Below are 17,564 nucleotides of genomic sequence, written 5' to 3'. Positions count from 1 at the left end.
ATTACAGACATGGGCAAATTTGTTGTTACCACTACATGAAAAAAGAAGAACCCACAAATGTCTCTGAAATAACTTGAAGCTGACAAAAGTTATTGGCTCAATCATTGTTGATTCCATATTTAGCCAAATTCAGACTTTGCTTTAGAGTTTTAATTAAACAGAATATTTCAAATAATTGCACAAATGAAAATAACATGGATAAAAATGGTGGGACCTATAACCTCTTATTTTGTTGAACAACCTTTTAGAAGCAATCACTGCAACCTAGCGATTCCTCTGTCTCTCAATGAGACTACTGCATCTTTCAACAGGTAGTTTGGCCCACTGTTCCTGACTAAACTGCTCCAGCAGTGTCAGGTTTGATGGTGCATTACCCAAACTGCACATTTCGGTTCTTTCCATGGATGTTCAATAGGTGTCATAGAAGGCCACTTCAGAATAGTCCAATGGTTTGTTAGATAGATAGATACATGTAGATAGATACTTTATTAATCCCAAGGGGAAATTCACATACTCCAGCAGCAGCATACTGATACACGGAGCTGCTGGAAAGGCTGTTCTTGGCCATTCGTGAGTGTTTTTAGCTGTGTGTTTAAGGTCTTTATCCTGTTAGAGAGTCTACGACCTGTGAGAGAGTCAGAGTTTTCTGACACTGGGCAATACATTTTGCTCCTGAATGTCTTGATAGTCTTGAGATTTCAGTGTTTCCCGCACAGACTCAAGGCACCCTGTTCCAGCTGCGGCAAATCAGCCCCAAAACATAACTGAGCCTCCTCTATGTTTCACAGTAGCTATGGGGTTTGAAAACTTCATTTTTTCATCTATGGACATAGAGCTGTTTGGGCTTCCCTAAAGCTCCAGTTTGGTTTCATCTGTCCAAAGTACAATCTCCCAGAAGCACCGCGGCTTGTCAATATAAATTTTTATCAAATTCCATTCTGACTTTTTTATGTTTTTCTTTCAACATTGGAGTGTTTCTTGGACAGTGGCCCACTGTCGCTCAAAAAAGTGATGGATGGTGTGATCACACACTGATGAACCTTGACCTTGGTGTTTAGCTTGTATTTGTTTGGAAGTTGTCCTTGGCTTTTTGTCTACCATACTCACTATCCTTCACATTCTGAGGTTGACTTTCCACCTGTAGCTGCATCTAGAAAGGTTGGCTACAGTCCCATAGACCATACACTTCTTAATAATATTTGCAACTATTGTCACAGGAACATCATACTGATTAGAGATGGTGTTATAGCCTTTGCCTTTAACATGTTTGTGTACAATTTTCTTTCTATCTCCTCAACCTTCAACACTCTCCTTTGCTTTCTCTGGTCAGTGTCCAGTGTGGGACACACGATGATACCAAACAGCATTTAAACTGCATTTAAATAAGCTGAATGCCTGACTGCACAATTGGAGACATGTGTGATACTATATTAAAAGAAAATAGTTAGTTTGAAAGATCACTCAAACCCAATTACTTGTGATCTTTTCTAGGCATACCAACAAATGTGTCCAGGCCATTTTGGAATATCTTTGTAGAATAAGCAATACTTTATCTCTTTTCACACTTGCTTTGCTTTCTCAATGTCTTATCAAAGGCTTGCAGATATACGTGGGACAATTGTTTTTCATTTGTTCACTTTTCAGGAGGCATACTGCACTTTTTCAATGAACTGCAAGGGTACCAACAAATTTCTCGATGTCTGTAATTCTGTGCTTGCTTTTTTGCCTCTGTCTTTTTCCATAGTTACTTACAGTGATTTACAGTCTGTAAGATAAGTTTAACATATAAATGTAATGAAGTAATTTAAATCTGTTTTCCCAGTTTGTAAAGTTATCACCTAAAGTTTATTTAGGTATTTATTGGGTTACAAGGTCAGAGTATACTACTATAATATATACTAATATAGCATATACTATAAGTATATACTATACTATTATTTGTTTACTAAACAGAATCTTTGTAATGATTGCATGTCATGGGGACAAAAGTGACTATATTTTATGGGACATATTACTTTCTCCCCTGCTTATCACTTTCTTATCACCTTATCACTTTCTTATCTGCAGTCCCATCTTTTTTTCTGTCAGTTCATCTGTTCATCATTGAATGTTAACATTTATGGTGTGTGGTGTTACTGGGTTAATTTCTAGCACTTAATAGTCAAAATTATGCTACTTCTGGGGGTACCCTGAATCTTCTGTGGGAAATAAACAGATCCTTTTTACATTTACCCCGCTCTGAATTGTACCCATAATCTTTAAATGACTTTAAAGATTTAGGTGCCGCTGTGCTCCTTCAAGCTGTTTTGTAATTAATTTTAATATGGATTAATAGGGTGTTTTTAATGAGTGTTATCTGACTTTTGTGAGAATTACTAAATCTCACCCCCCATGATATTATCCATTCCCAGGCTGACAGCAGAATTCTGGAATATTGGAGATAGCAAACAGAGTGCTGGAAAGACATAACATGAAACTGGATGTCCTATGCAAACTAGTAGTCTTCTGTACATTATACACCTGTTGACAAGTTTTTTTTCTGCACTAAAGAAACAAACTCTGAAGTATTTAAGCAATAGTACTTTCATATTTTAGGAACCAAACTACATGTCTGTTCAGTATGTATATTCAATATTGTTACCATAGGTTTGGACTCAGAAGTAGTCATGAGAAAAAAAGCAACAGAAGTGATGGCAAAGTTGAAGAATATTGTTATTCTAGATTGTCATGAAAAAGCTCTTTATAAGAAGGTATGTTGAAAAATCAATACATATTGAATGTTACATTTGTACAAAACATAGGTGAAATAATTATATTTATAAATCTTACTTAATTTTAAGGCTGTTTCCATTGTGGGGAAGGAAGTGTTCAGCTTTAAAATGATATCTTATGTTGATGCTACAGAAGGGGATGCCTACACAGATATGAATATCGTTGATAGCTCTGTCAGTCTCACAGTGGGCTGCATTCAAGTCATCTTTGTAAATAAGTTTGTCTCATCAATTCTGGTAAGTCAATGTGTATTTTATCATGAAATATCCAGAAATATGTATATTTTGTGCTTAATGTTAACAAAGAGTATGTTTGAATGGATAAAAACAATTGTTTTTGCAGATCATATGTTGATCATGAATAACCTCCATTAATGTAAGAACAAAGCGATTATAGGCAAATGGCATAATTCAAAGAAAAGGTCTTCACATAAAAAAAACCTAATAAGTAATTTACATTATTCTGTAACAGTAGTAGCTTAAATAGCTTAAAACAGTGAAGATGAAATCCAGACTATTACTTTGAAAGTAATTTTGTTGTTGAAAAAAAATCAAAACAGATTGAAAGCCTATCACTTTTGTATTCAATGTCTACGGCTGTTTACATTCCTTTCATATCATAGCAGCATTATTGTCGGCATAATTATCCAGAGACCAATGGTAAATTCACTAATACAGTTCAAAACATTTGAGAAATTATTGCGCTTTAACCCTTGATTGCACTTTTTAGCCTTTCCTCATCATTTTTTTCCAATCACAATATGAAGAGTTATTGGAAAAATATATGCCAGCTAAGTCTGTCTTTTGGCAACAGTTTACAATATATAAGAAAAAAACTCACAAACATGCTAAAACTTGGAGCAAATTTCCTCTATATGTAAATAACATAAATGTATATACATTACATGTAATCTTCATTTTTTTTGGCAATCTGCCTCATGGACTATCCTTCATTCTTCAAAAAAAAACAAAAACAGACCGACATGTTTCTTGGGAAACCTGTTTCCTTCTGGCCATTTTCTGAACCCAGAAATTAACTTGCAATCCAAGTGAACAGAATAACAGGCTTCAGCAGTGCTAAATAAAAATACAACGGTTTCTCTAATAAGCAATTAACATTTAAAATAACTAAGTATAAATTAAGGGATTTGGATATTAGGACACTGAAAAAATGGCTTTTGAAAATGAGGCTTTGCAGTTATATGTGAATAGTAAATTAAAAATCTGTTATATCAAGTAATAGCCACTAGCAGACTAGTAGTATCTTGGCTGTATTTTTAAATCAATTTAGCGGTATCTTGGTGGTTTGTGGAAGAGGAAGAAAAGACATTAGTACACTTCATCAACCGCTGACTCCGTCTTACCCTCAGTTAAGCCCTTAGACTGCCTCCCATACATGCATGTGTGACACATCATAAGTAGAAATGAAGACCGCTACATGCATCATATCTTGGGAGAAGTTCTCATTAGATTTAAAAATGATTAGTCTTAATTGAACATTTTGAAACAACAAAAGCCTCACCAAATAGTTTGTCACTTTTGAAGATAAGCTTACTTCCTTAACAGCATTTTTGTGTTTTTCAGATTGAACAAGAACTCTAAGTTGTGCATTTTAGCTCTACTGATCATATATTTTACTTCCTACTTGTTACTTCCTGTTTGAAAACATGGATCTTCTTCTTGTCTGTAGTTGTGCACTTTTTGTACTTTTAATTTGGTGTTGAATACTAACCTGGAGTAGGATCAGATTTCCTAGCTGTTATATGAGTCAAACTGCCCAAGGCTCTTTTCTTTGATCAAACAGAAAGCAAGATATATTTGTTGCAGGTTCACCTACGCCTGTTTTACATGGATTGAACAAAACACGTAGGTCTAATTGTACGTAATGGTTACGACAAAATCCTAGGTAATTTTAGGTATTTTATACATACCTTTCAGACTGCTGTCTCAAAAAGAGAACATTGTCAGGAGATAAAGTGGACATCTAGTTACCTTTTATGTATTCATCTGCCAATTTATTATTTTTTGAAAATGATATTAATAGATCAACTCTGATTGTATTGTGAAAAAGAAAAAGCAGTGAAACAGATTTGGTGACATCTCTATGAAGTTGTTCCCAAAAGGTAAATTCTGTTGTTTTAAGAATCCATTTAGGATGTGTGCTAAATTAAAGGGGAAACCAGGAATTTAATCAGGAGTGTAATAGATACTTTTGCCATTGTAGGAGAAAGTAGGTGGGAGCAAGCAGAAACAGGACCAAACATCAGTACCATGCAGACCTCTCTAAAAGTACAGAGTATAATGAATGCAGCAAATTACACAGAAATGGTACAAGAAAACCTGATGCAGTCTGTAGGAAACCTGAGACTTTGGAGATATGTTATAATCTGTAACAGGAAAATGTCCCCAGGCATAAAATTAATACTGCACAGGAATGGCTTAAAAGTACAATGTATGTCTTGAAATTGTCGAGTCAGAGTGTAGATCTTGGTTCAAGTGAGAATTTAGGGCTGGACGTAAATAAGGCTGTGGACCCATTATAATCTCATGCAATCTGGCAGAGCTTGAGCTCTGAAAACAATGGGAAAAACGTACTCTGTCCAGATGTGCCGATAATGACCTATTAATATAGACTCAAGGCTGTCAAATGGCTGCCAAAGGTGCCTATTTAAATTCTGACTTGAAGGTGGTGAATAATTATGAAATCGGAGACCTGCTTTCAGTTTGAAAGAGTGGTTTTTCTTCTGATCATTGTCAAAAAAGTCATCTTAAATCTACAGTGATTTGTTGTTTATGTAACAATAAAATGTGAATGCTTCCAAGGGGGTAGTTACTTTTTATAGACACTATAATAAAAATGTAAATGATAATTGCTTTATAGATATTTTAGTGTCCTGCATTTTTAATAAAGGTTCTACTGGTTAATAACTTGATTCAAATGTGTGCATTTATGTCTTAGGCTTTTATAAATAATTTCCAAACTGCCAAGGAAGCTGTAACTGAAGCAACAGTCCAAGCTGCAGGGAAGGCAGCAACAGGAGTCCTGGAAATGGCTGAGAAGAGTACCCGAATGGCTTTGGATGTCAATGTAAAGGCCCCTGTGGTTTTCATACCCCAGTCTGCCATGTCTACAAATGTAATTGTTGCAGATTTTGGTCTGATTACTGTAAAGAATCAGTTCTCACTTGTACAATCAAAAATGCATATCAAGATCCCTCCTATTATTGATGGCATAAAAATTGGATTAAGTGACCTAAAATTATATCGGTGAGTTGTTAAAAAGTTATGTCAGTTATATTGTTATGTATCCTCCTAATGTTTTTTTTTTTTGCTGTAGATGTACCAGCTTTTATCAGACATTGAGAAAAAATATCTATGTTCAGAAATGCGTTTTGTAAAATAGTTAACACCAGTCTTGTGTCTCATCACAAATCATGACAAGACTGCACACATAAATAAGTTTCTTGTCAAATGGAGTAACATTAATAATCTCTAATTTAATGTCAAGAAATAATTATTTTAAATAATTATTTTAAAGTGAAAAAAACCTTCATCATTACATTATTAACTGGTTCATTGTAATCTGTCATAATTATTTTTGAAAACCATAGATATAACCAATTATTTTGTGTTGGTCAACAATAAAACAGATCTTTCACACTTGCCTGATGCTGTTTAGACAACCCCCAAACCCCCCACCCCCCACCCCCATAATACTACTGCAGTGCCTAATGTAACTACTGAAGTAAGTTTTGGAGACTGTATCCTCATTGCATGCTATGAAAAGTGCTATATAGATAGGTCCAAATCAAAGATAATCAAGATAGAATTTATTTTGCATTTTGCAGATTTTCAAAGTCAGCACTTCCTTAGAAATATAGAAAGGTCCTGTATATGACATTCTGTTTGAATAAATTAAATTCTTTAAGTTGTTCCTGCAGTAGGCAAGTACCCTTTCCATTCACCTTTCTTCCTTGTGCGCAGTGCCATTGGAATAGGCTCATTGCGCCTGGAAATCCTGCCCTGGCTAAAGTGGACTGGATAAAGGATGAATGGATTTATATAAACCTGAAATTTGATATTTGAATAAAGTTTCAAGTGTGGCTTTTAAAAATAGTATGAAAAATTGATTTAATAATGAAGAATATATCAACATAAAACAAATCTTTATAATTGGAATCCTTACGGTATTATTGTGCCTGTAGTTTTGAAATGATTCCCTGGGAGTAAAGGGACATCACATATGGCATTGCCTGATCTATATCACAAAATATTAGCCAAGCTACCATGCATTTTAATTATGAAGTTCATCAACACACAGCACAAATAATACAGAATGAAGGAATGAATTGATTGACCTTTCATCAATCAATTTGGGCAAACCTAGTAATTGATCAGTGATTACGATACAACAACACCTTTTTCTTTTTACCTCTTTTGTAGACTGTGTTTTCTAGCTGTTTAAACATACATCAATGTAACTCATAAAACACACAATAATAGAGCTTATAAATGAGTTTAAGAATTACAGGAAAATAACTGTTTAAATCTCAAATGTGCATCAAAGGTGCGATGCAAGACAGAGCGACAAATGCATATTGTAACACAGAAGAGGCTACTAATAGTTTGTAAATGCAAAGAATTATTATTATTATAAAATGGTTATGTGTGTTTTTTGATTTATACAAACTTTTGTATTTACTTTTGTTCTCTTGGTATTTTACCATGCCATAATAGATAGCTCACCTTAATGCACAATAGTGATAGACTGTTAGACTGTGACTTGTGTCTTTTGTTTCCAAGTTAGTGAAAGGCTTAAAAAATCTGAAGGTTTATCTGACAGTCGTTAATGCACTTGTTACACAGTTAAAATTAAACCCTAAGAGAGAGCATGTCTGTTGATGGCTGTTTACTTGTTACTTAGAATTACTAAGTTATTTTAGACAGGTGAGGCATTTTTTAGAGCACCAAGCCTTTGAGGTTATTCAGTGCTTTGTAGATTCCACTGCTCCAGGTTAAAGTATGCTGTTGATGCAGTGTACTCATTGTCATTCCCTGATGATCTTCTGTCCATGTTTATGATGTTCTGTCCTTCTTAGCTCATGTTGGCTTATTTGCCATTGGCTGTTTTCTGTATAGCTTTTTGGGGGGAAAGCATGATTCTTTCACTATTTTAGTGTCTTTCTGGGATTTAAGTAAAATGTCTTCTCGCAGATGACTTTCTATCACCTGCAAAAGTAGATTTGAAACATATGATCATTCCCAAGTGTATAAACAATAATTGCAAAGTGTCAAGCTCCTAAGCTCTAAAGACAAAAACCTTTTTTGCTAAGGAGAGATTGGATGAGCGTCCTGGTCCCAGCAAAGTGCTTTATGTTCCTAAAGAAAATGTGCAAGTTTCCTTGTCCCAAATTCAGAAAGCAAGCTGAACAAATATTGGCTAACAACAGAGCTTCAGAACAGGTCAGTTAAATAACTGTCATTCTGGAATGAGATTGGGAAGGAGAAACTTTCTCTCTGCATCTCTGTGAAGTCTGTCCTTTTAACAGAGAATGCCTAAAGAGTTACTGAAAACCTAACAAAATAGGGCAATACCCAGTTCCACTAGATATTTAAAAGTGATTTGCATATTTCTGCAATGTTCTACCTTAAACAGTATTAATACTGTAGTTCATGTTATTAGAAAACTTTTTTGTTCCTAAACTTTATAGACAATTTATTCCAAGGAGCAGGCATATAAAAGCACTACAGTAGTAATTTTACAAGTTAACCTGCTAAAAATTATTTTGTGTTCTCCTATCCCTTTAGTACTACAGACAGCCATATCCATGTAAATATAAAGTTATGAATAAATAAAACACATTGTCAACATGAAATTTAAAGAAATGGATGGTTGTTTTAATTAAATCGTTTAAAAAACATTTGTACACCAGTAATGGATAAATGGCAGATAAATCTTCTGCATACTGTAAAGAACTTATGAAACTTAATGCTAAAAACCACCAAGTTAGGTGTTTTATGGTAAAGTTTGTATCTAGAAGTATGTTAGGGTAAAAAAGTAAACAAAATTATACTGAAAGTAAACATTTTCATTTTGCGAACATCAGTCCTATAGAAAAAGGGAGCACCTTTTCACAAGGAAAATGTAAGCTTTGTAGTCACATACAGTACTTCTAACTGAAACAGGAATCTTTGTCACCATGTGTCTTCACAAACTTTTTTCTACCAGCTTCATCTATAATAAGTATTTATCTGGAATATATTTCACCATCCTATATTCCTGTATTCCAATCTTTTCTTACGATGGTTAATCAACACTAGATACTTTTCTCTTTGTGTGTTTGATTATATTTTCTATTGTTTTCTGACAGTCCCTACCCTTTGAGAAAGTAGTTCTTGTGAATATTAAACCATCAAAATAATAATATTTAAAAAAGTTTTATACAGAGGACCCTCATTCTTACATTTAAATAGCATTAATGAAATCTTAACAATTTCTGAAGGAGGTTTGGACTGTTCCTCCCAAAGTATTTTTAATAAAAAAGAAAAAAAGATCATGTACAAAATATTGTAATTATTTCAGGCACCATCACAAATCAGTCCTACATATTAATTTATAAATATTGTTTATTTTTTAATTACTTGAGGTTTTATTTGAAATAAGTGTTTTTCATTATAGGTTTAAATTTTAATTATTCTTTATAATCTCAGTCTCATTTTTTATTTTATGTTAGGACAACCTTTATAAATGGCAAGTTTCAGTTTGAACTTCAGCTTCTGCAACCAGTGAACCTGGATTTGGTTGTTGAACGGAATTTGTCTTCATCATGGTATCATAGCATTCCAGATATCAAAATTATTGCACACTTGAAACCCATGAATGTAAGTTAAACTGTTTTTTTTCCCCCAAATCTGTTAATGCAGAGTGTAATGAATGTCTGTGCTGAGATACAGCAGGCATTATTGCCACCTCAGAATTCTATATTGTGGCTCAATTAGCTGCTGAAGTGCTGTCATGCATTCACATAACTATATAGTTCCCTTCCAAAGTCCAAAGACATATTCTCAGGTGAATTTCCATGATGCGTTTATGAGTATATCTTGTGTTGCACAAGTATACTGTGTAGAGGTTTTCTTTCAGCTTTTTATCTTTTTAGAACTACATTTGGCATTCTAATTGTGGCCTTCAAATTACATTATATCACTTAAGGATACTCCTCACCACATTCTGTACAGCCACATATTTTTCCAGGATTTTGAGTCTTTTGTTTGCCTGTAAAAAATCTGTAGACCGTGGTGATTCGGCTAGATCTTCTTAAATGTTTTTCACATTATATATTTTCTAGCTCCAGATTTCCATAATATGATCCTATCTAATACATCTCCTTCCTGTATGTATAACTGTATAATTTCTTTCACTAAACTTAATTTGCTTTGTTTTAGCCAAACCTATAGTTTTCTGTTTATTTCTATGGGCATCTACACAGGAGTAGTTTATTATCCGCAATTTTAATGTTTAGAAGTGTTACATACTCGTATGTGTGTGGTAATTACACATGTAGCTAAAACATACTGTACAACTCCAGCTCAAATGCTTCTGTTGTCATAACATACATTTTTGGGTATTACTCTTTATATAATTTCCCCCCTGCTGATTGGTGTTTTCAGACGTAATACATTTTATTTTTCTTTATATTTCTGCTTTGGCTCCTATTCATTGTTGTTACAGTTTAGTGTTTTTAACTAACACCTGGCCTGTCCTAAGTGCATTGCTCCCTATTCTGTTGTTTTAAAGCATTCCTCATCTAACCCACAAATATCATATCCAAGTGTTAAAGTAATTGAAATGTAACCTGTCTCAGCAGTAGAGCCCTATGTAGAAAATGCCCAAGTGACACATAAGCCAATACCGTACTTTCTTAATCTTTAAGTCAAGCCATAGATTGTATAGGTACTGCATTTTCCTCAAGCTAAACACTGTCTAAACAAAAAGGAATCTATGCCACAGACTTTAGTTTTACGCTTAAACTTGCAGCTTAGTTCTTTAATTTTGTCTTGCACAGTTAATAGCTTTTCCTTAACTACATGATTTGTTAATGTGGAACATAACGTACTCTATAGAATAGTCTCCATTACACTACTAGAAGTTTCTTCTCGCTCCCAATCTATATCAAGTTCTTTTTCTTTTCAACTGTTGCTGCTGGCTGTCTGCAGACATGACCAAATTCGGCAGCTTATTTACATCAGATACTTTATTCATCAGAATGTAATAAAAATAATGGTCGTACAAGAGATTTAATTTTAATAAATTAAAAATTCCATAACTCCAGGCATCATGCATAAGCACATTGGATAACCGTTAACATTTGCTGAAATCCTGTATGCTAATACAGTACTCCTGTATAAAGCAGAAAAACTGTAGGCTCAGTGGGCATAATAGCAGAATTTTTTTTTAAAACAAATAAATAAATTACAGCTGTTAATATAATTTTCATTGAAGTCAAAAAGGAAACTTACCAAAAACACTGCATTAGGCATCCGTTGTTTTTTTTTTTTACAAAAAAAGAAATGTTTTTAAACATAACACACAAAACATGCAGATCTGTGAGAAATGTGATTTTCTGTCAGTGTATTTATTGTCTTCAAGGTGATATCTTTGTCTATGGACTTGTACAGAAATATGTGCAGCCTGCAGAGCGATGTACGGTTCAACCTGATTGGTAACTTGATGTGAATAGAGGGTAATGGAGTAGGTCGTGTCTTGGTTTGTTTTTTCATTGTCGGTCAGTGAGTGAGTGAGCGAGCAAGAAAGAAAAGAAGCTGTACATTTTTTGTATGGTTAGAGAGAGGTTGAATCTGTTGAATCTGTTTGAGTAGAAGCACATTAACAAGTGTTTAATCAGATAAGAGACCTGCTTATGTGCTTAATTAATCATATATATTGTGGACGCTAGGGGTCGCTGTCGCCCCGTTGAACCCACCAGACAGACGTCCAGGACGCACGTTAAAAGCACCAAGAAGATTCTTTAATAAAATTCTTCAATAAAGTGCACAAAGCACCACACACACTCCACAATTCTCCTTAATAAAGCAATAAGCAATAATACAATAATCAATAACACAACACACAAAACATGCAGATCTGTGAGAAATGTGATTTTCTGTCAGTGTATTTAGTGTCTTCAAGGTGATATCTTTGTCTATGGACTTGTACAGAAATATGTGCAGCCTGCAGAGCGATGTACGGTTCAACCTGATTGGTAACTTGATGTGAATAGAGGGTAATGGAATAGGTCGTGTCTTGGTTTGTTTTTTCATTGTCGCTCAGTGAGTGAGCGAGCGAGCAAGAAAGAAAAGAAGCTGTACATATTTTGTATGGTTAGAGAGAGGTTGAATCTGTTTGAGTAGAAGCACATTAACAAGTGTTTCATCAGATAAGAGACCTGCTTATGTGCTTAATTAATCATATATATTGTGGACGCTAGGGGTCGCTGTCGCCCCGTTGAACCCACCAGACATGCGTCCAGGACGCACGTTAAAAGCACCAAGAAGATTCTTTAATAATATTCTTCAATAAAGTGCACAAAGCACCACACACACTCCACAATTCTCCTTAATAAAGCAATAAGCAATAATACAATAATCAATAATACAATCTTCCACTCCCAGCAGCTCTGTCACACTCCCTCCCAACTCTGGCTCGGCTTGCTGGTATTCCCAGAGTCCTTTTATAGTCCATGACCCGGAAGTATTTCTTCTCCGGGTCAAACGCCCCATCATCCGTCTCAAGTGTCCCGGAAGTACTGCGGGCTTCCGTCCTCGTGACTCTGAAGTTCTTCCGGGTTAGTGTAACAGGAATAGTCCCCAGGTTCTTGATGAGGTCCCCCTGGCGACACCCACGGCATCCAACAGGGCTGAAGAGACGGACTTCATGTCCCATGTTGCCCTGAGGGAATCCGGGGAACCATTTCCGTCCAGGGGAGCTGCCATCTAGCGTCCTGGGGGATGTTGTGCCCTGAACAGGCTGCTTTTCTTTCTTTTCTCTGTTGAGGGACGTCTCGGCCAGGCTGAAACGCCTGCCGTCCATCACTATAATATAATATAATATAATATAATATCTATACTAATAAAAGGCAAAGCCCTCACTGACTCACTCACTCACTCACTCACTCACTCATCACTAATTCTCCAACTTCCCGTGTAGGTGGAAGGCTGAAATTTGGCAGGCTCATTCCTTACAGCTTACTTACAAAAGTTAGGCAGGTTTCATTTCGAAATTCAAAGCGTAACGGTTATAACTAGAACCTCTTTTTTGTCCATATACTGTAATGGACGGGGGCGGAGTCGCGTATCGCGTCATCACGCCTCCTACGTAATCACGTGAAATGCCTTGGGGCCGATCTGGAAGAAGGTAGTGCAGCACCTTGATTTAAACGATTCCATGTCTTGGTGGGTTTAATACTGTGTAAGCATACATATTAACACATGTGCAATTAAACGTGTGCATTTACGGGGTGATTTCTCAGGCTTAAAAGCTCGCCTTTTATTAAAAAAGTAAATGCAAACTGTTTTCATTCTGAAGGGCACAAACCACGTTGGATTTTGTAATGATAGTTGATTAGTAACGTGTATTAAGGGATACTTACAGAATGATTAGTAATGCCTGTGAATGCCGATGCAAGTAGGAGAATGGGCGTGAACTAAAGAACGAGTAGTAACATGTACAGTAAATGTCTCTAAAGTCTGTCTATTAAAAAGTTATTATATCTTTCAATCCTGTGTATTGATTAAACTACGAACCTAACAAGATCACTACATGGTGTCAGAAGTGGCGGATTGGAAGAGGAATGTGAAGAAGAGGTTCAGCTTTTGAACGAGTCTCGTGTCTGTGAGTAACCCGAAAACGTGGTCAGAAAGCGCTAAGACGTTCTAGCAAAAGAGAAAAAAAATATGGAAGGATTACAGCCCCCACCAAATCTCCAGTTAAAGGGAAATGTAGCTGAAAATTGGAAAAGATTTAAACAGAGATTTGAGTTGTATCTTGCTGCGATTGAAGCAGATAGGAAAAGTGAAAAAATGAAAGCGTCTATGTTTCTAACAATTTTCAGTTTGAAGAAGATGGAGACAATATGAAATTGAACAAAATAGTTGAAAAATTCGAAGCGTATTGCAACCCAAAGCGCAATGTGACGTTTGAGCGGCACAAGTTTTTTACATGTTTCCAGAAAAGCGGCGAAACAATAGACCAGTATGTGACGGAATTGCGTAATAGGAGCTGTTCTAAGAAGAAACCGTCAAGACATCAAAGGACCAATAACCTCTAATCAGAACACTAACACCAGCGAAACAAATATTAACGAGAAAACAAGTATAAATCAGGAAAGAACATCTCAACTGCAAACACAATTAACCAGAAGATCAAAACGTCAAGTAAAACCACCAGAATGACTCATTTAGACATGTTGAGGATTAAAGGAACATTTTCAATTAAGAAATGCTGAATTCCTTTAATAGTTGTGCTTTTTATACATAGTTTGAATGCTGGATGTATGTCTGAAATGTTCTGGATAGTTCATTTGTTTGAAGTGATAAAGTTTATCAAAGTAGCATTTGAAATGTATAACATTACTAAGCTTAGAAGTACTGCCTTACTTCTCTTTAAGAAAGGAAGATGTAATGATACTTGATTTTAACGATTCCATGTCTTGGTGGGTTTGCGTAGCTTATTGTCAATATCTTTACACCTGTTTTTAAGACTTATTGACTGAAACGGGCTTTCACGAAAAAAGTTAGGGCTTTGCTACAGGATACACCCTCCACAAGTTAAGGAAGTAAAAATAAGGTTATATATTTCTATTTTATTTAAACCTTTTAAGTTCGTATGCATAGCCCCATTTGGCTGTTTTAGTTTTTTTTTTTCTTTCTTCAATAATATTTAATCTCCTTAAAGAAAAACAACATATGCATTTTACTTTTTTTGTATCTCTTTAGTAATATTTTAGTGTAAAAGGATAACCAGTATTTAAACCTTTTATGTTACTTTATAAAGTTATTTTACACAATGTTGAAAAATTAATAAGAAAGCTACATATTTTGGCAGCTGCTGCTTTAATTTTCAATGAAATGAAAAAAGCTCTCCAAGAGAAAACCTGAATGAAGAAGAAACAGTTTGCACTATCTAAAAAGGAGAAACCCTCATTTATAAAGGTTTGCTGCAGATGACTTAACTGAAAATAAATGAATAGTTCCTATGTGTATAATACATATTTATCTATTTGACTTATGCCTTTATTCCAGCAACTTGCAACATCTGAGGTACAATTTGTTACATTACTTTTGTTTTTTGCAGCACAGGCAGGTGAAGTGACTTCCTCAGGGTCACACAGTGGTGTCAGTACCAGGGTTTGAACTGACAAGCTCCGGGTTTGCTGAAATATTACTGAAGAAAGAAAAAAAACGAAAACGGGCAAATGGGGCTATGCATACAAATGTCCATCCATCCATTATCCAACCCACTATATCCTAAATACAGGAGCCAATCCCTGCCAACACAGGGCACAAGGCAGGAAACAAACCCCGGGCAAGGTGCCAGCCCACCGCAGGGCACACACACCCACACACCAGGGACAATTTAGAATCGCCAAAGCACCTAACCTGCATGTCTTTGGACTGTGGGAGGAAACCGGAGTACCCGGAGGAAACCCAGACAGACACGGGGATAACATTCAAACTCCACGCAGGGAAGCGAACCCGGGTCTCCTAACTGGCACCTTTCACTGCGCCACCATGCCGCCTGCATACAAACTTAAAAGGTTTAAATAAAACAGAAATATATATCTTTATTTTTACTTCCTTAACTTGTGGAGGGTGTATCCTGTAGCAAAGCCCTAAGTTTTTTCATGAAAGCCCCTTTCAGTCAATAAGCCTTAAAAACAGGTGTAAAGCTAAACTTGCAGCACCACTATTCAATTACACTTGCCTAACGCCTCTCCTAAGGGGACATACTGTGTGATCTAGGCATCAGTCAAAGCACCAATCACAGGCCCGATTAGAAAGCGGGAAGCTGTGATTTATTGTCTCCCTCCCATGTAACAATCACAGCCCGTGTTACAACGCACTATGTGTGTATGTGTATATGTATATATGTACAGTATATGTGTGTGTTTATGTATGTGTGTATATGTATGTGTATATATATGTTGATATGTGTGTATATATATATATATATATATATATATATATATATATATATATATATATATATATATGTATATATATATGTATATATATATGTGGATGTGTATATGTGTATATATATATGTATATGTAGATATGTGTATATGTAGATATGTATATATATGTATATGTATATATATGTTTACATAACCTCTTTAACACACTACTTCTCCGCTGCGAAGCGTGGGTATTTTGCTAGTAATATAATATAATATGCAATACTAGTCGAAAGTTTTAGAACACCTCAGTTTTTATGGAAATGCACGCAGTTTAATGTCTTAATGTTTCATTAAATCAAGGCATAGAAAATTAAACAATGGCAAATAAAAAAAAGTCATCAAGGAGTCATTAAGTGTACAAAACTTTATTCAAATTAACAATAAGAGCAGCTCTCTACTCAAAACGTTAAATTTGCGCGTCACCCAGGATCGATACCGCGGCCTCTTGATTACAAGTGAGCAGTTCATACTTACCGCTGCTCCACAGAAGCCGTCGTATTGCACTTGCACCTTTTGTGAAAGTGTTTATTTGATATGTGGACTTCAGCCTTCACACATTATACAGTTCGTGTTGACATTTTGTCATTTATTACTAAAACATGAAAAAAGTTTCTGTTATAACGATGTGTTTACATAGATTGTTGTAGACATGGAACACATATGAAATGCATGTGTTCCAAATTGCGATCTATTATTTCCCCTCTAAAACTCCACCACTTCACTCCAAGATAATCAAGGCTTGAGTTGGGAGAACTTATTGCCCATTCTGCGGTGGTGCAGGGGATGGCATAGCAGGCTGCTTGTGTTGGTCGACACATTTATAAGACAAAAGACGATGATGGAGAGGTGCAAAGGGATTTAAGGTGGGCCGGATTTACGTGTTTTTTCATAGGCTTTGGTAATTCTACTGTTAATTGTTGCCTTTTTTCTTAACCAGACATTAGTTAATAATGAAATGCGGATAACCAGTAAACCAGCAGCTCTCCAGATAACTTGCTTCCTTTTAAACCTGCATATATGCACCATGAAGAATCTGTTTAAAAAAAAAAAATGTTTAGAAATAAATTAGAGGGGAATTGGAAGGACTGTTAAGATTAAATGTGTTCTGGTCCACAAAAGACATGGATAATGTTCTCAAAGAAGGAAACTCTACAGGGGAATTAAATGAAGGTGCTAACAAGCCAAATAGTTAAATACCAAATTTCATTATTATCAGTGACTATCTTTTAATTAGGAAACTATTTGGAACGAAAACCTGCAGCCACTGCGGCTCTCCAGGACCATGACTGAGTACCCCTGCACTACACAGACAAACATATAGAATATAAGCCGAGGGTTTACTGGAATTCAGTTTTCCACATTATCTTAGCACAGATAGTTTTACGATACCAAGTCCATATGGATGACATCCAATCTTGTGTGGAGTTGTTGCTTTGGGATCAAGTAGAAGATTCTTCATGTGTTGGACTGCATTCTTTCTCTTTGCTGTATGATCCTTGTCAGTGCTGTACTGCTGCTTCCTCAGCTTGCCTTCTGCTGTCTTTTGCCACTTCATAGT

At 35.5% G+C, this 17,564-nt stretch overlaps 1 protein-coding gene across 2 annotated transcripts in view; it reads left to right on the top strand.

Moving 5' to 3' along the window:
* The window catches only part of vps13a (vacuolar protein sorting 13 homolog A), a 285,577-nt gene that overhangs the window by 130,772 nt on the left and 137,241 nt on the right, over positions 1 to 17,564 (top strand). For both annotated transcript variants that reach the window (XM_028802445.2, XM_028802446.2), the window contains exons 31-34: positions 2,647 to 2,750; positions 2,841 to 3,008; positions 5,731 to 6,038; positions 9,506 to 9,653. In XM_028802445.2, the coding sequence (XP_028658278.1) occupies positions 2,647 to 2,750; positions 2,841 to 3,008; positions 5,731 to 6,038; positions 9,506 to 9,653 (728 nt within the window). The remainder of the gene's footprint in view (positions 1 to 2,646; positions 2,751 to 2,840; positions 3,009 to 5,730; positions 6,039 to 9,505; positions 9,654 to 17,564) is intronic.

The sequence above is a fragment of the Erpetoichthys calabaricus genome, chromosome 5 (assembly GCF_900747795.2).
Source record: "Erpetoichthys calabaricus chromosome 5, fErpCal1.3, whole genome shotgun sequence".
NCBI lineage: Eukaryota > Metazoa > Chordata > Cladistia > Polypteriformes > Polypteridae > Erpetoichthys > Erpetoichthys calabaricus.
The sequence above is the reverse complement of the archived record's forward strand: the minus strand, read 5'-3'. Positions and strand labels throughout refer to the sequence as shown.